General features: G+C 40.0%; 1 protein-coding gene across 1 annotated transcript; it reads left to right on the forward strand.

Annotated features, from left to right (window-relative positions):
* Positions 1-3,773: 3,773 nt before the first annotated feature.
* Positions 3,774-4,667, forward strand: LOC148550379 (uncharacterized). The gene is made up of 2 exons (XM_088494472.1): positions 3,774-4,121; positions 4,239-4,667. Exons 1-2 carry the CDS (start codon positions 3,774-3,776, stop codon positions 4,665-4,667), a joined length of 777 nt encoding a protein of 258 aa, XP_088350598.1.
* The last annotated feature ends 21,306 nt before the right edge of the window (positions 4,668-25,973 follow it).

Raw genomic sequence — 25,973 nt, forward strand, 5'->3', positions numbered from 1 at the left:
AAATTCTGTGGATAAAATAAGAAGAGGATTAATGATGAGATTGTTAATGAGAATGATGATGATTATGAGACTGATAGAGAGAATAATGATGACTACAAGATTGTTGATGAGAATGATAACGATTAAGATATTGATATTAAATATGAACCTGATTGTGATATACCTTCCTGGGTAGATGCAGTGGCATTTATCCACTTGCTCCGGGACATGGTGAGATACACCTGCCTGGGTAAATGCAGTGGCATTGATTTCACTTGTTTCGGGACATGGTGAGATATACCTGCCTGGGTAGATGCAGTGGCATTTATCCACTTGCTCTGGGACATGGTGAGATACACCTGCTTGGGTAGATGCAGTGGCATTGATTCCACTTGCTCCGGGACATGGTGAGATATACCTGCCTGAGTAGATGCAATGGAGTGATTCCTCTTGCTCCGGGTTTGGTCTGAACTCCTGGGGTAGATTCAGTGGTTAGCCCCCACTTGCTTCCAGTCGAGGTAGATTTGAGATTTGTGAAATTATCTGAGTTTCGGATTTCTTTGGGTAGATGCAGTGGGTCGGCTCCACTTGCTCCAGGTTGAGATCCGAGATTCTGTTGACCCTGCGTCATAAGATGTGGCCGGACACTTAGACCTTTCCGGATGAGCTCTCCCCCATGGATATTTTATTTTTATTGATTATGATTTTGAGCTTGGGGATGCGCGCTCGCAGGGACTGTCCAATGGTTAGCTACCAGGACATGTCAGGTTGACTTTGTAACCGACAGATGATATCATCAGCCATAGGGCAGGCATTCATCATTTGCATATGTTTGACTTGTTTGGGTTTGCCTATTTGTTTTGGATTGCTAAATTGTACATATATGCTATGCTACCTGATTAAATGCTACTTGCTTTACTTGTACCTTAATTTGTATTACTTGTCTATATTGCTTGTGTTTGTACAATTGAAATGTCCCTCATGCTGGTGTCGGTTGACGCTGAGGGCTGTTCTTGTCGAGATGGAGAATGATATGATTAATTTAAAATGATGATTATTGAATGAGGTAATTTGAGTTCCATGGGTAGACGTAGTGAAGTGATTTCACTGCTCTAAGTAGAAAATGAGGTAATTTGAGTTCCCTGGGTAGACGTAGTGAAGTGATTTCACTGCTCCAGGTAGAAAATGAGATAATTTGAGCTCTCTGGGTAGACGCAGTGAAGTGATTTCACTTACTCTAGGTGATGACATAAAGTATTGATATAGAATTGCTAAGACAGAATAGCTGGTGATGGTTTTGTTTACTCCAAGTTGGGAAGCATGAGGAAGATGAATTAGATTTAGTATTCTCTTATGACAGTTGCCTATTTATGGGTTAGTGAGAACATAGGATGAATATTTGGGGAAAGGATGTTTAAGATGCTTAGTGATTTTTTATTACAATGCATTGTATTTATTTGGCACTTTTACCGTACTGGGAACTCTTACTTACCTTTGCTTAGATTCTCTCCGCTTTTGTTTTTAAAGAACTCATGCTATGTATTTAATCCTTTTGAAAACTCGCCTATAGAGGCCCTTGTGTATCATTTGGGAGAGATTAGGAGATATGGTTGTCAAACTGCTTTTATACTATACCTAGCCGGCCTAAACTTCGCGGGTCGCGACTAGTGGCTAATTATTTATGTCATATATCTATATTTTGTTTTATCTTATTCTTCTCGACGAAATTATCCTTATATTGTCTCAGTTCACACTTTACCTTCTTTTTGTCGATACGTGAGTGTTACGACCTTCGCAATTTTATTTTTACTCTTTTCAGGCTTCTCAACTAATACTCCTTTCAATTTTACTTATAGTTATGTATTAAAAATCCCCCTTGAGAGTCGTACCACCTTATTATCATTGACTTATGACCCGAGCATAAGGATTTGAATATTAAGGTGTTACATGAGACATTAAATTTAAAGATATATTTCTTATATTTATTTAAATAGATTTTAAATTTTGTTGGTTGAAAAACATTGAATTTTATTACTTACCTAATTATATTATTTTCATCTTGCAAATAAATTTCACTTTTTCTTGTGTTCTTGTCAAAATAAAAAATAAAAAAAAATAACTAATCAAATATACTCTTTTTTTAGAGTGGATTCTCTGAAATTTTTTTCTTAATTGTTTAGTAAAATATTATTTTATTTTTATCATTTATTTTTAGAGAATTTGATTTTGTATTTTAAATGTAAGAGAGAGAAAATATGAGACACTAAATTTAAAGATATGTTTCACACATTTATTTCAATGGATTTTAAATTTTTTTGGTTGAATAAAGATTGAATTTTATTACTTACCTAATTGTATTGTTTCCGTCTTGTAAAGAAATTTCACTTTCTCTTATGTTCTTGTCAAAATAAAAAAATAAAAAAATAACTAATCAAATATACTCTTTTTAAAGAGTGGATTCTCTCAATTTTTTCCTTAATTATTTAGTAAAATGTCATTAAATTTTTATCATTTAATATTTTTTCTCATATAATTTTTCTTGATTTCATTTAAAAAGTATAAGATGATAATTTACACTTTATTGAACATATAAAAAAAATGTTGAGAGAATCTATTTTTTTCCTCTATATAAAAGAAAGATTGAAGATATAGAAATGTTAATATAATTTCTAAAAGAATATTTTTCACTTAAATTTTGTATTATAGAATTTTTAACCTCTGATTTTATCACCATATTTTTGTATCTGATATATGTGTACGTAGTTCTTATTAGAAAGTCAAAGATCAAACGATAATAAATTATCTGAGAGAAATAAATAATGCAAAAAATGAGAAATATTTATTTGATAATTTAGTATATTTTAGTTATTCAAATACTTATTTGATAATTTATTTTTGTTCGTATGAAAAATTCTAGAATTTACTCATCTTATTATCTTTTATGAATTTAATTTTTTATGATTTAATGTTTAGTGTTTGGAGTTTATAATTTAAGATTTGTTATTTTATTCAAATTGTGTTTTGTTTTTAATTTGAATATTTTGATTGTTAAGTTTTAGGATTTAATATTTATATTTTGGAATTTAGAGTTTGTTGTTTTTGTTGAGAGAGTAAAGTATTGTTTTAGTCACTAACATTTGTGTTAAGTCTTAATTTTGTCTTTATGTTTGAAACGTTCTATTTTTTTTATCTCAACAGTTTTATTTCATCTTCTTTTAATCGTCTGGTCAAAATTAAAATTTTTCATTTCAAAAATATCATTTCTTTCATTACGATTTTCTTCTAAATAATTACAAAAATAATAATTGTTCATAGTAGTTGTTATAGTGATCTAAGAGCAAAAATGAAAGAAAAATAAGAAAAAAAAAAGCTAAAAATAGTGGTGAAAAGGGTATTCTTGGAACAAAAAAATTTTAATTTGGGTAAAAAACAAGAATAAGCTATGGGAGAAAGAATTTACGTGAATAAGCCAAAATAAAATCCTTTTCCCCAATCAACCAATGCACAAATATATGTAGTTCGAATCACACTGTTTCGAACCTTGATTGAATGTAATTCGAATTACTATGAAGCCTGAACTGAGCATAAATTGAATTGGGCCAATTCGAATTACTCCATTAATAATTCGAATCAAGCTGATTCGAACTCCTCTCATACACGCCATGCAACGTAATTCGAATTGGTCTAATTCGAATTACTCAATTTCTAATTCGAACCAGGCTGGTTCGAACTATAAAGGAGCAGAGTTGTATATATATGTTGTGGACGTGAGTTGCTCTCATTAGAGGGGTAGAATGGCTAGTGAGGAGAGTTTTGTGGTGTTGGTTCACCATAGAGGATCGATTAAGAGGAAGACACATTCAGGTGTGAAGTTCACTGATAAGGATCCTCTCTGTATTATCGTGAGGCCTACGATAAGGTACGATGACCTTGTTAGCACTGTGCTGATGAAACTGGGTCTGGATGGTGTGAAACGGGTTAAGAAGTTCTTCTATCGCATTCCGATCACGGTGCTCCAAGACACCGTGAAGTATGATTGTTTCACGATCGGGAGTGATGAGGACTTGCAAGTCATGTTTCAATGTCGCCGTCATTTTCCGGAAGTGAGGACACCAGAGCTTTTGGCAAAGTTGGTTGATGTGGTATCGAGCTCGGGGGGTTCGAACCGGAATACCACCACTTTAGCCACGGTAGCCAGTTCTAGCTCCAGACCTGCAGTTGCTTCTACCTCCGTCCCTGCGTATGAGCCACCCGTCCAGCCTGTCGCCTCCCCTTCCTTCGCTGCTGATCTCAACGGCAGTGTAGGCGACGAGGTTGGAACAGGAGAATTTCGGCCGACCTCTTTACAGTGTGCTGCACCGGCTGGGGTTGGAGAGCAATTTTTGGATGATCCAGAGGATGATGATGTCGAGCCGGATATGATTGCTGATGACAATGGCGATGATATCGGAGCGAGTGAGCCTGCTGGGGCGGGAGGTGGTTCTAGCTCTGGCACACAGCAGTACCCTCCACATTTTTCATCCTTGGACTTGAATGCCATGAGGCAGGAGGGGGTTCCAGGGCAGCCTGCTGGGTTTGGCGCCAGAGATGCGGAAGGGTCTCCAGGTCTGACAGAGTTCCAGGTTGGTCAGCAATTTCAGGACAAAGATGAGGCTCTGTTAAGTGTGAAGACTTACAGCATCCGTTGAGGGATACAGTACAAGGTAGTGGAGTCCGACTATCGCCGATATGTGGGCAAGTTTTTTGAGTTTGGGAATGGGTGCACATGGTTGATTCGGCTGAGTCTCCGGCAGCGCAAGGGTATTTGGGAGGTCAAACGGTACAATGGACCTCATACATGTCTGGCCACCTTCATCTCCAGTGACCACAGGAGTTTGGATTATCATGTGATATCGGCATTCATTATGCCAATGGTTAGGGCTGATGCATCCATCAGCATCAAGGTGCTCTTAAATGCCACTGCCGCACACTTTGGGTTTAGGCCAACGTACAGGAGGGTCTGGTTGGCAAAGCAGAAGGCTGTTGCCCTCATCTATGGTGACTGGGATGAGTCATACAACGAGCTCCCTAGGTGGGTGTTAGGAGTCCAGCTGACGATGCCTGGTACTGTTGCAGTCCTTAGGACGAGCCCTGTTCGAGTTGGTGGACAGCTGGACGAGTCTCAAGCTTATTTTCACAGACTGTTTTGGACGTTTCCACCGTGTATCAAGGCATTCCGTCATTGCAAGCCGCTGGTTAGTATTGACGGCACCCATCTGTATGGCAAGTATGGAGGAACGTTGCTTGTGGCAATTGCACAGGACGGGAACTCCAACATACTCCCTATTGCATTCGCACTAGTGGAGGGTGAGAATGCTGAGACCTGGTCCTTCTTTCTCTCCCACCTGCGTCAGCACGTGACACCGCAGCCGGGTCTGCTGGTTATATCGGACAGGCATAACGGCATCAAGGATCAAGGCCGCGCTTGAGGCTCCCAATGGAGGCTGGTTACCTCCAGCAGCATACCGGGTATTCTGCATTCGACATGTAGCGGCAAATTTCGCCCTAACCTTCAAGGGCAAAGACGCAAGGAGGTTTCTTGTCGACGCGGCGTACGCAAAGACCGAGGTAGAGTTTGATTACTGGTTTGATATTCCGCGGTCTGAAGACCCGGCGATGTGTGACTGGGCGAACCGGATTGAGTATTCCTTGTGGACACAGCATCGTGATGAAGGGCGGAGATTCGGACACATGACGACGAATATCTCTGAGTGTGTGAACTCAATCCTGAAGGGTGTCAGAAACCTCCCTGTGTGCTCGCTGGTGAAGGCAACATACGGAAGGTTGGCCGAACTATTTGTTCGCAAGGGGAGAGAGGCTGAGGCCCAGCTGGGAACCGGACAACAATTCAGTCAGCACTTGGTGACTTGTATCGAGGCTAACTTGAAGACGGCGAGGTGCTTCACGGTGACTTTGTACGACAAGGATAACTCGGAGTTCACCGTTGCAGAGACAACTCCGACTGGTTCGTTCTCACTGGGTAGCTACAAAGTCTCGCTTGCATCTCAAACATGTGACTGCGGATACTTCCAGGTACTTCATTTCCTGTGTCCGCACGCACTGGCATGCTGTGCCTACTCACGGCTTACATGGCAGCCTTACGTCCACCAGGTGTATCGTCTTAGTTCGGTGTTCAGTGTGTATCGGATAGGATTCACACCTCCCATTCCGGAGGGTTTCTGGCCACCATATGACGGGCCGACTGTAATCTCGGACCCTAACAAGAGGCGTGCGAGAGAGGGTCGTCCAAGGTCTACTAGGATACGGACTAACATGGACGAGGCAGATCCGAACCGGCCAAAGAGATGTGGCCTCTGTCGGCAACCCGGACACACACGTCGGAGTTGCCCACAGGTCGGAGGGCCAGAGCATGCAGGGGGACATGAGTAGGTGTATTGTTAGCTTTGGTACTTTGTTTATTTCACTTTAGTGTTTAGATTCCACTGTTATAGGTTTTCTTACTTGTTGTTGTTAACTGATAGAGTTTGTTAATGTTAATACGATGTACTTTGCATCAGATCTTACTTAATGAATATGTTCCGTTTCCAGAGTTTTGTACGAAATGTCTATTGAATTCACAATGCAATAAATAAATCAACAAATTAAACTAATACATGATTCAGAAAATATGCTAGTAACTGAAATTTCATAAACTTTGAACAACCATTTTCAAAGTAGAATATCATGATTTGTCCACAATATATATATACAACTCTGCTCCTTTATAGTTCGAACCAGCCTGGTTCGAATTAGAAATTGAGTAATTCGAATTAGACCAATTCGAATTACGTTGCATGGCGTGCTTGAAAGGAGTTCGAATCAGCTTGATTCGAATTATTAATGGAGTAATTCGAATTGGCCCAATTCGATTTATGCTCAATTCAGGCTTCATAGTAATTCGAATTGCCTCAATTCGAATTATATTCAATCAAGGTTCGAAACAGTGTGATTCGAACTACATATATTTGTGCATTGGTTGATTGGTGAAAAGGATTTTGTTTCGGCTTATTCACGTAAATTCTTTCTCCCCATGGCTTATTCTTGTTTTTTACCCTTTTAATTTTGACCAGAAGATTAAAATAAGACAAAATAAATCATTTGGGGATAAAAATAGAACGTTACATTAGAAAGTAAAACAATATTTTACTCTTGTTTGGATTATATTTTGTTTTAAATTTAAATACATTTATTTTTAGAGAGTTTGGTTTTGTATTTTAAATATAAGAGAGAGAAAATATGAGACATTAAATTTAAAGATAAATTTCTTATATTTATTTAAATATATTTTAAATTTTGTTGGTTGAAAAAAGATTGAATTTTATTACTTACCTAATTGTATTGTTTCCGTCTTGCAAAGAAATTTCACTTTCTCTTATGTTCTTGTCAAAATAAAAAATAAAAAAATAATTAATCAAATATACTCTTTTTTAGAGTGGATTCTCTCAAATTTTTTTCTTAATTGTTTATTAAAATATTATTTAATTTTTCTCATTTAATATTTTTTCTCATATTTTTTCTTGATTCTATTTAAAAAGTATAAGATAATAATTTATACTTTATTAAATAATTAAAAAAAAGTTGAAAGAATCTATTTTTTTTCCCTCTATATAAGAGGAAGATTGAAGATATAGAAATGCTAATATATTTTTAAAAAGAATATTTCTCACTTAAATTTTGTATTATAGAATTTTTAACCTCTGATTTTATCACTATATATTAGTATCTGATATTTGTGTACGTAGATCTTATTAAAAAGTCAAAGATCAAACGATAATAAATTATCTAAGAGAAACAAATAATGCAAAAATGAGAAATACTTATTTGATAATTTATTTTTGTTCGTATGAAAAATTCTAAAATTTACTCATCTTGTTATCTTTCATGAATTTAATTCTTTATGATTTAATGTTTAGTGTTTAGAGTTTAGAATTTAAAATTTGTTATTTTATTCAAATTGTATTTTGTTTTTAATTTAAATATTTCGATTGTTAACCTTTAGGATTTAATATTTATATTTTGGAATTTAGAGTTTGTTATATTTGTTTAAAGAGTAAAGTACTGTTTTAGTTGCTAACGTTTGTGTTAAGTCTTAATTTTGTCTTTATGTTTGAAACGTTCTATTTTTTTATCTCAACAGTTTTATTTCGTTTTCTTTTAATCCTCTGGTCAAAATTAAAATTCTTTCTTTCAAAAATATCCATTCTTTCAATATGATTTTCTTCGAAATAAAGACAAAAATCATAATTGTTCATAGTAGCTATTGTAGTGATCTAAGAGCAAAAATGACAGAATTATAAGAGAAAAAGAGAGCTAAAATAGAGGTGAAAAGGGTATATTTCGAAGAAAAAAATTTTAATTTTGACCAGATGATTAACATAAGACGAAATAAAACGTTTGGGGATAAAAATAGAACATTATTTAAAAAAGTAAAACAGTATTTTACTCTTGTTAGGATTATATTTTGTTTTAAATTTAAATACATTTATTTTTAGAGAATTTGATTTTGTATTTTAAATGTAAGAGAGAGAAAATATGAGACACTAAATTTAAAGATATGTTTCATGTAAACCCCGGTTAAATTAGTAGATAATTAGTCAATAAATTAGTTTTTAATAAGGAGGATTAGAAATGTGAATATTATATTAAATTAGGATAGAGCTCATCGAAACGAAAATTTTGACACTAATTTCGAAGAAAACGGTCCAAGATTGACCGAACGGACCGAACCGGTTGAACCAGACCCAAACCGGGCCGTCGGTCCAACCGGACCAACATATTAAATGAGCACGAAGCTCATTTCCTTCACAACACGCAATAGAGGCAGCAGCGCTCCAGGGAAGAAAAAGAAGGGAAAACATTCCCGAAACACTTACGGTGAGTTCCCGCTCCCGTAACTTCTCCGTCCGAGCTCCGATTGCCGCACCGTTTGCGGCCACGCGTTCACCGCGTTGAGCTCTACATTTCTACCGGAACAATTTCATAGGTAACTTGTTTAATCACTCTCAGTTTTATCTTCCCCCAATTTTCGAATTTTAAGTGGGAATATTGAATTTCTTTGATTTCTGATGTTTTAGGATCCAATTAGCTTGAGAGAAACGTTCACTCTTGCTTATGTGAAGCTTGGGTAAGGTGAGGATACGATAATTCTATTTTAATTTCATTAAATTTGAGCTTTGAGTATTAAATTGGGTATATATGTATTATGAATGTGTATTAGGTTGAAAATAAATAATTGGAGCTTGAAATTGTGAATACTGGAACTTGGAGGAAGCGGATTAGTTGAGTTTTGAGGGGCTGTTTTGGTTTTGAATAAATAGCTTTGGTCGTTACGTGGAAATCGGCTAAGGTATGGTTTAGGTTTCTTGCATTTAATATATAATGTTCTGTGAAAACTTAGGCTAGATGACCATTGGATAAGTTGGAATGCAGGTGTATGTTTAATGTTTAGTAATTTATCGATGAATATATTTGGTTGAAGTTTATTGGATAATTAGTTTTTAATTTTGGATGGTGAATGCTGTTATGTTAATTTGGAGAGAATTATGGTTGAATGTTATTGTTGATTAACTAATGATTTGGTGAATTATTGATTTGAGGTATAACTATTGTGGAGGTTGTTGTGTTAATGAGGTATTTTGTGTTAAAAGCCTAGGATTTGTGAACTATGATCCTTAGTTGAATTTTGGTTGTTGGATTTGAATATTGTATGAGTTTAATTGTTGATTTGAGGTAGATTTATTGTGGTGGTTGTTATGATGATGAGAAAGGGTATGTTGAATTGAAAAGAATACAGGTTTGGACCCGAACAGGGTGGCAAAGTCCGAGTTTTAGAGGAGATGCTGCCGAAATTTTATAAAAATTAGAGATTTTGTTTATATGATTATTTAAAAAGATTTATATTTAAAGGTTATATGGTTTGATTTTGAGTTATTAAGAAAATGAGCATGTTTTAAGTTTAGTTCATTTGGAAAAGAATGAATTATGTTTTGAATTGGAACTATTGATGGACGGAATGAGAGGTGTGATAATGAAGGATAATGATTGAATATGATTGACATATAATGATGAATGAGAGGTGATTGAGAATGATGTGGATGTTGATGAATTTTAATTGAATTATTTATATGGCTTATGAATTTGAATAATCTGAGATACGAGATTCCCTGGATTAAGTGCCGTGGCTTGCCACCACGTGTACCAGGTTGAAAACTCGATACTCTGTTGACCCTACGACGTAAGTGTGACCGGGCACTATATAAATTCCCGGGAATGTTACCCCCATTGAGCAATATTGATTATTTGAGAAAAATCTATGCATAGACTCTTGGGGATGCACGTCGGGGGACAGTCTAAGGACAATTCAGACTTGTCGGGTTGGCTGGATAACCGACAGATGAGCCTCATCAGCCATAGGACAGGCATGCATCATATGCATATTACTTGAATTTCTTGCTTGTGCTCTAATTGGGTGTGCCTATCTGTATTTACCATGCTAAATGTGTATTTGTTACCTGCAGTAGTTGTAACTTTCTTGTGTTTGCCTTTATCTGTTTATTTGTCTGTGAAAATGCATGATGGAATTGGAGGTATGGAGGAATGGCAGTATAGGACTTAGATTTAAGGTTAAGTTAAGTTAGGATTAAATATTTCTAGGAAACCACCTTTTATGGCTTCTGTTTAATACTTTAAGCTCTACAATCTGAGTGTCGGCGTTCTAGGATTGCCTCTGGCATTCCCAGGACCTTATATATTATGTGTGTGGCACCTTTACCATACTGAGAACCTCCGGTTCTCATTCCATACTATGTTATTATTTTTCAGATGCAGGTCAAGAGGCATCTCGTTAGGCGTCTGTGTAACACCCTACCATACAGAGTTTTATGCTTAAGTCATAATTCAGAGATGGCAAGGTATTACGACCTCTAAAACAAAAATTTAGTACGTATAGTAATATGAATAATTGATTATAGCTAGGAGCCTTTGTAGAAAAAGGGGTAAACAAAAACCGTAACTCGAACGCGCAACACTCCGATCGATAACGTAACGAGCAAAGGATAAGCTAACGCAAGATCATATATATAAGGAGTGTCAAAAACGGGAATATCAAGACTCAAAATCCGGCTGCGAAGATAACCGGTCCGAGCATAATAATATATACATATAATAAAATAAGGAAACCCCAAAGGAAACCCAAAGGGACACAAATACATACAACCTATTCTCCAAAATCCCCTCTAGAAGGAGTCATCACAGTTTGTATTATTTAATGGAGATAAAAGTATCTAAACAAGATATATAACCCAAAACAGAGTCCCGAGAACAAAGGATGTTCGCTAATCCAGAAGTCTCCAGCATGCCTCAACGAGAAGCCTCGCGTCCTGCATCTGAAAACCACAAAATCCGCATGGGTGAGAACCAGAGGTCCCCAGCACGGTAACAGCTTCCACATATATAATACATAATAATAGAGGAAATCCGAAGGCAATCCTAGAGCTTCCTCCAGATAATATCAAAGCTTATAAACAAGCTAAACCGTAAGTGGCAACTGACTAAAGATTCTTCAGTCTAACTAATACTTCCCTTTCCAATTCCTTCAGACCTCCCAACCACCAGCAGGAGTATAATATAGCAAACACAGTTATATCAGACAAGAGATTTACAAATAGGAACAGATAAGGCATTTAGACAATTAGCAAGTAATGTGCAGTCAAATAGGCAATCTCAAACAATTCATGTAGTATGCTTATGATGCATGCCTGTCCCTAGTGGCTGATGATATCATCTGTCGGTTATAGAGCCAACCCGACAAGTCCTGGTAGCTAGCCATTGGACTGTCCCTCTGTCGTGCATCCCCAACTCGAGTTATACTCATCATAAACTTGATCATAATCATGATCCATATCCATCACCCTCACTGGTGAATATTTATCCATCACCATCACTGGTGAATATTTATGGGGGCGAGCTCATCCGGGCCTTTCACAGTGCCCGGCCACACTTACGACATTGGGTTAACAGAGCTTCGAGTCTCAACCTGGAGCACATGGTGGCTAGCCATTGCTACTACCCAGGGAAACCCTCATCTCCAATGGTGGAAGTGCAAACCTTCACAATTCAATCAACATCATATATGCATTTATACTTGGCCATAAACATAGCTCCGCCGTAACACGGCAATAATCTAGCCATCCGGCTCACGGTTAAATCCATAACCAGCCAATTCATTAACAATTACGGCCCTTCGGCCCATGGCACAACAAGCACTTCCACCGCCATTCTCCGCATCTCACATAATCATCTTTGATCCTCAATGATCATTCATTTTTTCCCTTGCTTCACTCGCAAGTTACCACATTCACTAGCCCTTTTTCTCATGCTAGGCATATCATAATGATTTAAGACATAAGTGGTGAGATCGGAGGCTTAGAAGTATGAAATTTGGCTTTTAAAACTCAAAAATCAACTTTGGGATGAAAACAGGTCCACGCGTACGCGCACGCGTGGATGGCGCTTTCTCGAAGAACGGCGCGTACGCACCAAGTGCGCCTACGCGCGAGGGGTCATTCTGCTAAAAATTTTCTAAGTTAAAAGCTGCAGAATTTACAAATTCAAACCCCAATCTTCCGACGGACATAACTTCCTCATTTTAAATCGTTTTTCACCCGTTCTTCGAACGGCATGGACATCCCGGATCCAATTTCATTTCTAAACAGATTTGGCACAAATCAGAGATCCATAGTCCAAGTTATGTCCCGTCAAAGTATGCCCAAAAACCATGTTTTCATACAAAACCACAAGGTGCCATTTTCAAAACAAGCCACTTTCAACTCTTTTCAAAATCAATCAAACATGCCAATTTCAACCCTTCTCTTTGAAATCATTCAAAATGTACCAAAATCAACAACAAGCCATCCTCAACTCACACATTGACACTTTACCAAGGTTTCCAAAACCACATCCAACCATTTTAACACTTCTCAATCAAATGGCTAAAGGACAAACACAATATCATGTCATACATCCTTCCTCATCCCAATTTCCAATAATACCATTTCCAATTAACCATCATTATACATAATCAACATCATACTCACCATCAACATGGTACCACCCATCAATTCAACCTCAATCATCCATCAAGCACATATCACAACATGCATTTCTCATATTTCACACAATCAAGGCATCAATATTCATGATCACATATATGAACACATCATATATTTCAACCATTCAACAACACCAACAATTCAATGCCTATCTTAGGGCCTCTAGCCTAAGTATTTCCTACCACATTACATATTAGATACGGGAAACCGAAACCATACCTTAGCCGATTTCCCAAGCTCAACCGGAGCACTTCCAAACCACTTTTCCTCAAGCTCTCAAGGTCTCAACACCTCCAAGAACAGATTTTATCACACAAAACCCTCTTCCAAGCTTTCCAAAATCACCAATTAAGCTCCAATATTCACATATACACAACCTAAGCCACAATCATCATACCCATACACAACATCTCAATGCCCAAACCTCATAGAACAACAAATTACACTAGGGTTGAGAATCTTACCACACTCAAGGTCCAAAGAGACAAGATTAACCTTCTCCTTCAAGAGAGTTGGGTCCTATAACATCAAAGAACCCAAAATCTCAACATTTTTACTCATGAAACTCGAAATCAAGGGCTGGAATTTCGAACAGTAAAACGTGGCTTACCTCAAGATTAATTGTATGGGTTTTGTAGAGCTCTCCGCGGTGAACGCGTGGCCGCAAACGGAGTGGCAATCGGAGCTCTAGATCAAAAGTTATGGTGGTTTGAAGATCAAGTGAGAGATAGAGGTTTGAGAGAGTGTTCTTCCCCCCTTTCCTCTCTTTTTCAGCGTGTTTGGTGTTGTGTGAGGAGAGAGAGAGTGCTGAAAACTAGGGTTTTGGTTTAGTTATGTTGGGCCAAGGGCCCACTTTGGGTCCGGTTGGCCCGGTTTGGCCCGTTCGGTCCAATCTTGGTCCGAATTCTATAAAATTGGTACCAAAATTCTCGTCTCAGTTTCCTCTATCATATTAAGCCATAAAAATAACATTTTTGGCTTTCTAGAATAAATTCTCATATATGGGTTAATTAGCCGTTAATTAACCGGGTCTTACATTCTACCCACCTAATTGGGAATTTTGCCCACAAAATTCAAATTCAAATTCAATTACCTGAGAATAAGTGCGGATAATCCGTTCGCATCTCCGACTCAAGTTCCCAAGTGTGTTCCTCAACACCGCCTCGACTCCAAGCCACTTTGACTAATGAAACCTCTTTTCCACGCAACCGTTTGATACTAGTATCATCAATTCTGACTGAAGCCACTGGAAGCGTCAAATCTTCTCTTAACTGAACCGATTCGGGTTCTAACACATGGCTAGCATCAGGAGTGTACTTTCGAAGCTGCGACACGTGAAATACGTCGTGCAGGTTTGAAAGATGGGGTGGTAGAGCCACCCGATACGCCACCGGCCCAATCCTCTCCAAGATCTGAAATGGACCAATGTATCGAGGATTCAACTTCTTTGCTTTAATCGCTCTACCTACTCCTGTGGTCGGAGTAACTTTCAGGAAAACATGATCTCCTGCCTCAAATTCTAAGGGCTTCCGCCTTTGATCGGCGTAATTCTTTTGACGACTCTGCGCCGTAAGCATCCTATCTCGGATTTTCTTGACTTGTTCAGTGGTCTCAGCTATCATTTCCGGCCCCAATAAGCCTTTCTCTCCAGCTTCATACCAACATAGTGGAGATTGACATTTTCTCCCATACAAAGCCTCATACGGAGCCATTCCGATGCTCGCATGATAACTATTATTGTATGCAAATTCTACTAATGGCATATACCGATCCCAACTCGCCGGTTGGTCCAAAACACAAGCTCTCAACATATCCTCTAGTGTTTGGATCGTCCTCTCGGATTGACCGTCTGTTTGAGGATGGTACGCTGTACTCAAGCTTAATCGAGTTCCAAAAGCTTTCTGAAATGCACCCCAGAACCTCGAAGTGAAACGAGGATCTCTATCAGAGATTATAGTAGCAGGTACACCATGGAGTCTCACAATCTCCTTTATGTATAACCGAGCTAGCTCCTCAAGGGTGTAAGTCATCCGAACGGGTAAAAAGTGAGCTGACTTCGTCAGTCGGTCCACGATCACCCAGATAGCATCAAAACCAGTCCTAGTCCTTGGCAATCCCGACACAAAGTCCATTGCAATACTTTCCCACTTCCATTGCGGAACCTCTAAGGGTTGCAACATCCCGGAAGGTCTTTGATGTTCAATCTTTACCTTTTGACAAGTTAAGCACTTTGAAACATATTCTGCCACATCATTCTTCATACCCGGCCACCAAAACATCGCCTTTAAATCATGGTACATCTTAGTACTCCCCGGGTGAATGGAGAATCCGCTTTTGTGTGCCTCCTTTAAGATATCTTGCCTCAAAGTGCCAACATCCGGCACAATGATCCTACCCTTGAATCTCCATAACCCATCTTTTTCTTCCGACACTCTCCACTGTTTTCCTTGCTCGATAGCCGGTAACACCTTCCATAACGCTTCATCATTTTCATGAGCCTTTAGGAGTTTGGACTTAAAGTCACTCGAGATTTCTAATCGGCTCAAACACAAGGTTCCAGATACTTCTCGAGCACCAATTTTTAGACTCTCGAATCCCTTGAGCAACTTCTCCTCTTGAAGCATCATCCAAGGCGCATATAACGACTTTCGACTTAACGCATCTGCCACTATATTTGCCTTTCCAGGATGGTAATTTAACTCAAAGTCATAGTCTTTCAACAATTCCATCCACCTCCTTTGCCTCATATTAAGCTCTTTCTGATCAAAGAGGTATTTCAAGCTCTTGTGATCGGAGAAGACTTGGAACTTAACCCCATAGAGATAATGCCTCCACACTTTCAAGGCAAACACAACCGCAGCGAGTTCCAAATCGTGCGTAGGATAACTAACTTCGTGAGGTCTCAACTGTCGTGAGGCATACGCCACCACATTATGATGCTGCATCAGCACGCACCCTAGGCCCTTTAACGATGCATCACAGTACACCTCAAAAGGCTTGTTCGGCTCAGGTAACACTAACACAGGTGCAGTGGTCAACTTTTTCTTCAATGTCTGAAAGCTCTCCTCGCACTCAGGAGTCCAAACAAACAGAGTGTCTTTGCGAGTTAACTTTGTCAACGGCAAAGCTAATTGCGAAAAGCCTTTGATGAACCTTCGGTAATAGCCAGCTAAACCCAGAAAACTCCTTATCTCAGTTACTGTGGTTGGTTGCTTCCATTCCATCACAGCCTCCACCTTAGTTGGATCTACGGCTATTCCCCTCTTACTCACCACGTGACCCAAAAACTTCACCTCACTCTTCCAGAACTCACACTTAGACAGTTTCGCATAGAGTTTCTTCTCCTTTAAAATCTGCAACACGGTCCGCAAGTGTTCCGCATGCTCTTCTTCAGTCTTGGAGTAAATTAGTATATCGTCAATGAAGACAACCACGAATTTATCCAGAAACGGACGGAACACTCTATTCATGTAATCCATGAATACTGCAGGAGCGTTCGTCAACCCAAAGGACATTACAGTGTACTCGTAATGACCATAACGAGTCCTGAAAGCGGTCTTAGGGATATCCTCACCCCTCACCCTTATCTGGTGATAACCGGATCGCAAATCGATCTTAGAGAAAACCCCAGCTCCTTGTAACTGATCCATGAGATCATCAATCCTCGGCAATGGGTACTTATTCTTTATGGTGACCTTGTTCAGCTGCCTGTAATCCACACAGAGTCGCATACTTCCATCTTTCTTCTTTACCAGTAACACTGGAGCACCCCACGGGGAAACACTTGGTCGGATAAAGTTCTTACCCAACAATTCCTCTAACTGAGACTTTAGCTCGGCCATCTCTAACGGTGACATCCTATAAGGAGCACTTGAGATTGGTCCCGCCCCAGGCACCAATTCAATAGCAAACTCGACCTCTCGGTTAGGTGGAAATTCCTCAATATCATCGGGAAACACTTCCGGAAACTCACACACTACCGGAATCTGATCCAACCTTTGATCATCACCCGAAACACCCGCGGTTAACAACAGGATACCCTGACATTCGGTTCCAGAACAGTTCACCATCATTGAATTCAAGTAATAATTATTCACCACAACCGGCCCTTCTGTATCCTCCGGCATAAAGTACACCGACTTGGTAGAACAATCAAGCAGGACATGGTTTTCGGATAACCAGTCCAATTCCAAGATAAGGTCAAGACCGATCATCGGTAAGCAGATTAGATTATGGACAAAATCACACTGCTTGAACCTAAACGAAACTTTCGGGCATCCTAGTCTAGTTACCATGGCTTCATGGGTAGCATTATACACTTTTAAGTCATAACCTAAGGTTACGATCTTCAATCCTAACTCATGGGCTTTCTCAAATGCAATAAATGAATGCGATGCTCCCGAATCAAATAAAGCATTTAAAGTTTGACCAGCCATTTCACAGTTACCTCGAATGAGTGTCTCAGATCCTTCTGCACCCACAGCTGAGGTGGTGAACACCCGACCAGTCTGTTGTGCTTTCCCAGCACCTTGCTTTTGCTTCTCTGGACAACTTGCGGCTTTATGCCCCGCCTTTCCACAATTGTAGCACAAACCCCATCCGGCCTTGCATGGTACTCCCGGATGGTGACTCCCACACCTAGTACAAGCTTGATCATTCTGAGGCTGCTTCCCAAACCTTTTCCCTTGGGAGTAGTTGTTGTTGGGCCTCCTAAAAGAACCTCCCCTCTTGAAAGACAGACCTCTAGGTGCAAAGCTCTTCCCTCGGTTCTGTGGAAATGATCCTTTGTGACTTCCTTTCTCAGCGGCTGCCCTCTTCACACACTCTTCAGCAACCCTACACTTGTTCACCAATTCGGAGAAAGTCCTAATCTCCATTGGCCCCACCGAACCGAAAATATCACTCCGGAGTCCTCCCTCGTACTTAACACACTTCCATTCCTCATATTCCACCGGAGTCCCTTGACACATACGAGAGAATCTGAACAGCTCCTCAAACTTGTCAGTATACTCAGATACGGACATAGTACCCTGCTTCAGCTGCAACAATTCAAGCTCCTTAGCCGTCCTAGCAGAAGTCGGAAAGTACTTCTTATAGAACTCCTCTTGGAAGACATTCCAGGTGATATAATCATCACCCTGCTGCAGAAGGCGTCGGATTCCTTGCCACCAATGCGACGCTTCCCCAGTGAGCAAATAGGTAGCGAACTCTACACGCTGCCTTTCAGGCACCACCTGCGCTTGCAGTGCTCGTTCCATGGCCTGAAACCATGTATCGGCTTCAGTCGGGCTAGTAGTTCCCTTGAACTTCGGTGGATTAACCTTCAAAAAGTTTGCCAGTGTCATCGGGCCCTGAACTCCACCTCCATCATTACCATGGTTGTTCATCTGTTGGCCAAGAGCCTCAGCAGTGGCTTGCATAGCAGCAGCCATGTTCTCCAACACATTCATAAAGTTCACTGGGTCATTAGGGTTAGCCTCCGGCGCACGAGCATTCGTATGTCCTCTCCCACGGCCTCTACCGCGTCCACGAGGCGCCATCTAGTTCCTATACACACCAAACAATCGATATTAAGTTGATCAGTCTCAATATCGGAAGTTTAGTGCTTCAAAGTCCCAAATGCATGCTCATGAACGTTTATGCCAATTATATCAAGCAGATATACTAACAGCACATAACACACATACAGAGAATGCACAGAAGCATAGTCAGTCCATTCCTCAGGCTCTACAGGAACGAACTGCTCTGATACCATAATGTAACACCCTACCATACAGAGTTTTATGCTTAAGTCATAATTCAGAGATGGCAAGGTATTACGACCTCTAAAACAAAAATTTAGTACGTATAGTAATATGAATAATTGATTATAGCTAGGAGCCTTTGTAGAAAAAGGGGTAAACAAAAACCGTAACTCGAACGCGCAACACTCCGATCGATAACGTAACGAGCAAAGGATAAGCTAACGCAAGATCATATATATAAGGAGTGTCAAAAACGGGAATATCAAGACTCAAAATCCGGCTGCGAAGATAACCGGTCCGAGCATAATAATATATACATATAATAAAATAAGGAAACCCCAAAGGAAACCCAAAGGGACACAAATACATACAACCTATTCTCCAAAATCCCCTCTAGAAGGAGTCATCACAGTTTGTATTATTTAATGGAGATAAAAGTATCTAAACAAGATATATAACCCAAAACAGAGTCCCGAGAACAAAGGATGTTCGCTAATCCAGAAGTCTCCAGCATGCCTCAACGAGAAGCCTCGCGTCCTGCATCTGAAAACCACAAAATCCGCATGGGTGAGAACCAGAGGTCCCCAGCACGGTAACAGCTTCCACATATATAATACATAATAATAGAGGAAATCCGAAGGCAATCCTAGAGCTTCCTCCAGATAATATCAAAGCTTATAAACAAGCTAAACCGTAAGTGGCAACTGACTAAAGATTCTTCAGTCTAACTAATACTTCCCTTTCCAATTCCTTCAGACCTCCCAACCACCAGCAGGAGTATAATATAGCAAACACAGTTATATCAGACAAGAGATTTACAAATAGGAACAGATAAGGCATTTAGACAATTAGCAAGTAATGTGCAGTCAAATAGGCAATCTCAAACAATTCATGTAGTATGCTTATGATGCATGCCTGTCCCTAGTGGCTGATGATATCATCTGTCGGTTATAGAGCCAACCCGACAAGTCCTGGTAGCTAGCCATTGGACTGTCCCTCTGTCGTGCATCCCCAACTCGAGTTATACTCATCATAAACTTGATCATAATCATGATCCATATCCATCACCCTCACTGGTGAATATTTATCCATCACCATCACTGGTGAATATTTATGGGGACGAGCTCATCCGGGCCTTTCACAGTGCCCGGCCACACTTACGACATTGGGTTAACAGAGCTTCGAGTCTCAACCTGGAGCACATGGTGGCTAGCCATTGCTACTACCCAGGGAAACCCTCATCTCCAATGGTGGAAGTGCAAACCTTCACAATTTAATCAACATCATATATGCATTTATACTTGGCCATAAACACGGCTCCGCCGTAACACGGCAATAATCTAGCCATCCGGCTCACGGTTAAATCCATAACCAGCCAATTCATTAACAATTACGGCCCTTCGGCCCATGGCACAACAAGCACTTCCACCGCCATTCTCCGCATCTCACATAATCATCTTTGATCCTCAATGATCATTCATTTTTTCCCTTGCTTCACTCGCAAGTTACCACATTCACTAGCCCTTTTTCTCATGCTAGGCATATCATAATGATTTAAGACATAAGTGGTGAGATCGGAGGCTTAGAAGTATGAAATTTGGCTTTTAAAACTCAAAAATCAACTTTGGGATGAAAACAGGTCCACGCGTACGCGCACGCGTGGATGGCGCTTTCTCGAAGAACGGCGCGTACGCACCAAGTGCGCCTACGCGCGAGGGGTCATTCTGCTAAAAATTTTCTAAGTTAAAAGCTGCAGAATTTACAAATTCAAACCCCAATCTTCCGACGGACATAACTTCCTCATTTTAAATCGTTTTTCACCCGTTCTTCGAACGGCATGGACATCCCGGATCCAATTTCATTTCTAAACAGATTTGGCACAAATCAGAGATCCGTAGTCCAAGTTATGTCCCGTCAAAGTATGCCCAAAAACCATGTTTTCATACAAAACCACAAGGTGCCATTTTCAAAACAAGCCACTTTCAACTCTTTTCAAAATCAATCAAACATGCCAATTTCAACCCTTCTCTTTGAAATCATTCAAAATGTACCAAAATCAACAACAAGTCATCCTCAACTCACACATTGACACTTTACCAAGGTTTCCAAAACCACATCCAACCATTTTAACACTTCTCAATCAAATGGCTAAAGGACAAACACAATATCATGTCATACATCCTTCCTCATCCCAATTTCCAATAATACCATTTCCAATTAACCATCATTATACATAATCAACATCATACTCACCATCAACATGGTACCACCCATCAATTCAACCTCAATCATCCATCAAGCACATATCACAACATGCATTTCTCATATTTCACACAATCAAGGCATCAATATTCATGATCACATATATGAACACATCATATATTTCAACCATTCAACAACACCAACAATTCAATGCCTATCTTAGGGCCTCTAGCCTAAGTATTTCCTACCACATTACATATTAGATACGGGAAACCGAAACCATACCTTAGCCGATTTCCCAAGCTCAACCGGAGCACTTCCAAACCACTTTTCCTCAAGCTCTCAAGGTCTCAACACCTCCAAGAACAGATTTTATCACACAAAACTCTCTTCCAAGCTTTCCAAAATCACCAATTAAGCTCCAATATTCACATATACACAACCTAAGCCACAATCATCATACCCATACACAACATCTCAATGCCCAAACCTCATAGAACAACAAATTACACTAGAGTTGAGAATCTTACCACACTCAAGGTCCAAAGAGACAAGATTAACCTTCTCCTTCAAGAGAGTTGGGTCCTATAACATCAAAGAACCCAAAATCTCAACATTTTTACTCATGAAACTCGAAATCAAGGGCTGGAATTTCGAACAGTAAAACGTGGCTTACCTCAAGATTAATTGTATGGGTTTTGTAGAGCTCTCCGCGGTGAACGCGTGGCCGCAAACGGAGTGGCAATCGGAGCTCTAGATCAAAAGTTATGGTGGTTTGAAGATCAAGTGAGAGATAGAGGTTTGAGAGAGTGTTCTTCCCCCCTTTCCTCTCTTTTTCAGCGTGTTTGGTGTTGTGTGAGGAGAGAGAGAGTGCTGAAAACTAGGGTTTTGGTTTAGTTATGTTGGGCCAAGGGCCCACTTTGGGTCCGGTTGGCCCGGTTTGGCCCGTTCGGTCCAATCTTGGTCCGAATTCTATAAAATTGGTACCAAAATTCTCGTCTCAGTTTCCTCTATCATATTAAGCCATAAAAATAACATTTTTGGCTTTCTAGAATAAATTCTCATATATGGGTTAATTAGCCGTTAATTAACCGGAGCGGAGTGGTTACTGGGATATTTTGTTATGCTATAATGTATATATATGTACTTAGCTTTCTCTCCGCATAACTTGTCCTTTTTGATCCTCTTAGAGGTTTATGGAGAGGTAGGATTGTGTGTATGTGCTTTTGGGTTTTGGATATGTATGTATATATGTGTAAATATTCTCCGGCCAGTCTTGACTTCGCAGGCTGAGTTAGGAGCTTGTTATTTTGTATCTTTGGCACTCTATTCCTACTTCTGTTATCTTATGTTTGACAGTTACAGTTTTCTTAGCATGCAAGTTAATCGTTCCTTGAGCGTTGCGCTTTTATCTTGCGATTTTTTATTTTCCCCTATCCTTCAAGGCTCCTAGCATATTATAACTCTTCTGCTATTATATGTACCTATTTTATTTTAGAGGTCGTAATACCACATCACCTCTGTTTTACGACTTAAGCGTAAAGCTTTGTGTGGTAGGGTGTTACATTATGGTATCAGAGCAGTTCGTTCTTATAGAGCCTGAAAGACGGACTGATTGTACTTCTGTGCATTCTCTGTATCTGTGTTTATGTGCTATTAGGATATCTGATTGATATAAATGGCATAAACGTTTGTGAGCATGCATTTGAAACTAAAGCATTAAACCTGCGATATTAAGACTGATCAACTTAATATCACTTGTTTAGTGTGTATAAGAACCAGATGTCGACTCGCGGACGCAGTCGCGGGTGAGATAGAGGTAGGACAGGCACCGTTACTCCTGCTCCCATAGGGACTGATCCAGTAGACTTTATGGCTGCCCTGAGAAATATGGCTGCAGATATGTAGGCAACAGTTGAGGCACTAGGTAATAAGATAAACCAGGGTAATCACGGGAACAATAATGATGAGGATGGTCCTATGACACTTGCTATATTTCTGAAAGTTCGCCCTCCGACTTTTAGGGGAACCTCAAATCCAACTGATGCAGATAATTGGATTCAGGCTATGGAAAGGGCGTTACAGGCACAACAGGTTCCTGAAGAGCAATGGGTTGAATTTGGGACTTATCAGTTGCAAGGTGAAGCTCAGTATTGGTGGCAGGGAACACGACGTATCCTGCAGCCTGATGGTGCTGCGATTCCTTGGGAGGTTTTTCGGACAGAGTTCTATAAGAAATATTTTCCTAATTCAGCCAGAAATGCCAAGGAACTTGAATTAATGCAGTTAAAGCAGGGACAGATGACTATTGCTGAGTATACTAGCAAATTTGAGGAGTTATGTCGCTTTTCTCGTATCTGTCAAGGTGCGCCTGAAGATTTTGCTGAATGGAAGTGTATTAAATATGAGGGAGGTCTTCGGAGCGATATTCTGAGCTTCGTTGCCCCAATGGAGATCAGGGTATTTTCTGAATTGGTGAATAAGAGTAGGGTGGCTGAGGATTGTGTGAGGAAGGCGGCAGCAGAGAAAGGGAGTTTGAGGATGCCTTTTCAGAGGCCTTCAGGGAGGAACTTTGCTCCGAGAGGTAGGAATTTCAAACGTGGAGGTTTTGTTTCGCAGCAGACTCAGGGTCAAGGTAATTACAGAAGGCCGAATACCAATGCTAGTCAAGGAAAAAGGTTTGGGAAGTAGCCACAGCAAGATCTGAATTGTCAGAAGTGCGAAAAGTATCATCCTGGAGTTCCGTGCAGACTAGGACTTGGAGTGTGCTATTCCTGTGGACAGCCCGGGCATATAGCCAGTAATTGCCCTGAGAAGAAGAAGTATGAGACTGGTAGGGTGCAGCAGCCGGGGAGAGTATACACCACTTCTACCATTGGTGCTGAAGGATCTGAGATACTGATTAAAGGTAATTGTGAAATGGCTGGTAAAATCTTAAATGCTTTATTTGATTCAGGAGCAAGTCATTCATTTATTGCATTTGAAAAGGCCCATGAATTAGGATTGAGAATGGTGGTTCTAGGTTATGATTTGAAAGTATATAATGCTACTCATGAAGCTATGGTGACTAGGATAGAATGTCCACAAGTTCCTTTTCGAGTGCAACAGCGTGAATTTGTGCATGATTTGATTTGTTTGCCTATGACTGGTCTTGATCTCATTTTGGGATTGGATTGGTTATCCAAGAATCATGTTTTACTTGATTGTTCTGAAAAGTCAGTACAGTTTATGCCGGAAGGGTCAGAAGCACCGGTTGTGGTGAATAGTTACTATTTGAATTCTATGATAGTAAACTGTTCTGGAACCGAATGTCAGGGTACTATGTTATTAACTGCGGGAGTATCAGGTGATGATCAGAGTTTAGAGCAGATTCCCGTTGTATGTGAATTTCCAGATGTGTTTCCGGATGATATTAATGAATTTCCACCTAACCGGGAAGTGGAATTCGCAATTGAGTTGGTGCCTGGAGCCGGTCCGATTTCAATTACTCCTTATAGGATGTCGCCTTTAGAAATGGCTGAACTGAAAGCTCAGCTGGAAGATCTGTTGGGTAAGCATTTTATCCGACCAAGTGTTTCTCCGTGGGGAGCGCCAGTGTTATTGGTAAAGAAGAAGGATGGGAGTATGCGGTTGTGTGTCGACTATCGGCAGTTGAATAAGATCACTGTGAAGAATAAATATATGTTGCCTAGAATCGATGATCTAATGGATCAGTTACAGGGTGCCGGTGTGTTTTCTAAGATCGACCTGCGATCTGGGTATCATCAGATAAGGGTTAGAGACGAGGATATTCCGAAAACTACTTTCAGGACACGTTATGGTCATTATGAGTATACAATGATGTCTTTTGGGTTAACTAATGCCCCGGCAGTATTTATGGATTATATGAACAGGATTTTTCGACCGTATCTGGACAAGTTTGTTATTGTCTTCATTGATGACATTCTTGTTTATTCTAAGACTGAAGAGGAACATGCTAATCATTTGCGAACTGTGCTGCAAATTCTGAGAGACAGGAAGTTATATGCTAAGCTATCTAAATGTGAGTTCTGGAAGAGTGAAGTGAAGTTTCTCGGCCACGTGGTGAGTAAGCAGGGGATAGCTGTGGATCCTGCTAAGGTGGAAGCAGTGATGAATTGGGAGCGACCAACTTCAGTGACAGAGATCAGGAGTTTCTTAGGTTTGGCGGGGTATTATCGCAGATTCATTAAGAGATTTTCACAGCTCGCCTTACCTTTAACTAAGTTGACTAGGAAGGACACACCTTTTATCTGGACTCCGGAATGTGAAGAGAGTTTCCAGGCATTGAAGCACAAGTTGACTACTGCACCTGTATTGGTATTACCTGAACCAAGTGAACCGTTTGAAGTGTATTGTGATGCATCTCTGAAAGGGTTGGGGTGTGTTCTGATGCAGCACCAAAATGTTGTAGCATACGCCTCACGGCAGTTAAGGCCGCATGAGATGAACTACCCGACACATGATTTAGAACTTGCTGCTGTTGTGTTTGCTTTAAAGATTTGGAGGCACTATCTCTATGGTGTTAAGTTTCATGTTTTCTCAGACCATAAGAGTTTGAAGTATCTTTTTGAGCAGAAAGAATTGAATATGCGTCAGAGGAGATGGATGGAACTTCTGAAAGATTATGATTTTGAATTGAATTATCATCCAGGAAAAGCGAATGTTGTAGCGGACGCTTTGAGTCGGAAGTCTTTATATGCAGCTTGGATGATGCTACGGGAGGAAGAGTTACTGAAGGCATTCCAAGATTTGAATTTGGGAGTTAGAGAAGAATCTGGAATCCTGTGTTTGAGTCAGTTGCAAATTTCTAGTGATTTTAAATCAGAACTTCTGAAGGCTCATCAAGATAGTGAAGCGTTACGTAAGGTATTACCAGCAG

This window comes from Arachis ipaensis, chromosome B7, assembly GCF_059453495.1.
Source record: "Arachis ipaensis isolate K30076 ecotype BB chromosome B7, ASM5945349v1, whole genome shotgun sequence".
Classification (NCBI taxonomy): Eukaryota; Viridiplantae; Streptophyta; class Magnoliopsida; order Fabales; family Fabaceae; genus Arachis; species Arachis ipaensis.

Excerpts from the sequence above, each read along its gene's own strand:
- LOC148550379 (XM_088494472.1), top strand. The coding sequence starts at position 3,774 with ATGGCTAGTGAGGAGAGTTTTGTGGTGTTGGTTCACCATAGAGGATCG. Across the intron at positions 4,122-4,238 it reads TGGCAAAGTTGGTTGATGTG|CCTGTCGCCTCCCCTTCCTT; the intron begins GTATCGAGCTCG and ends CCACCCGTCCAG.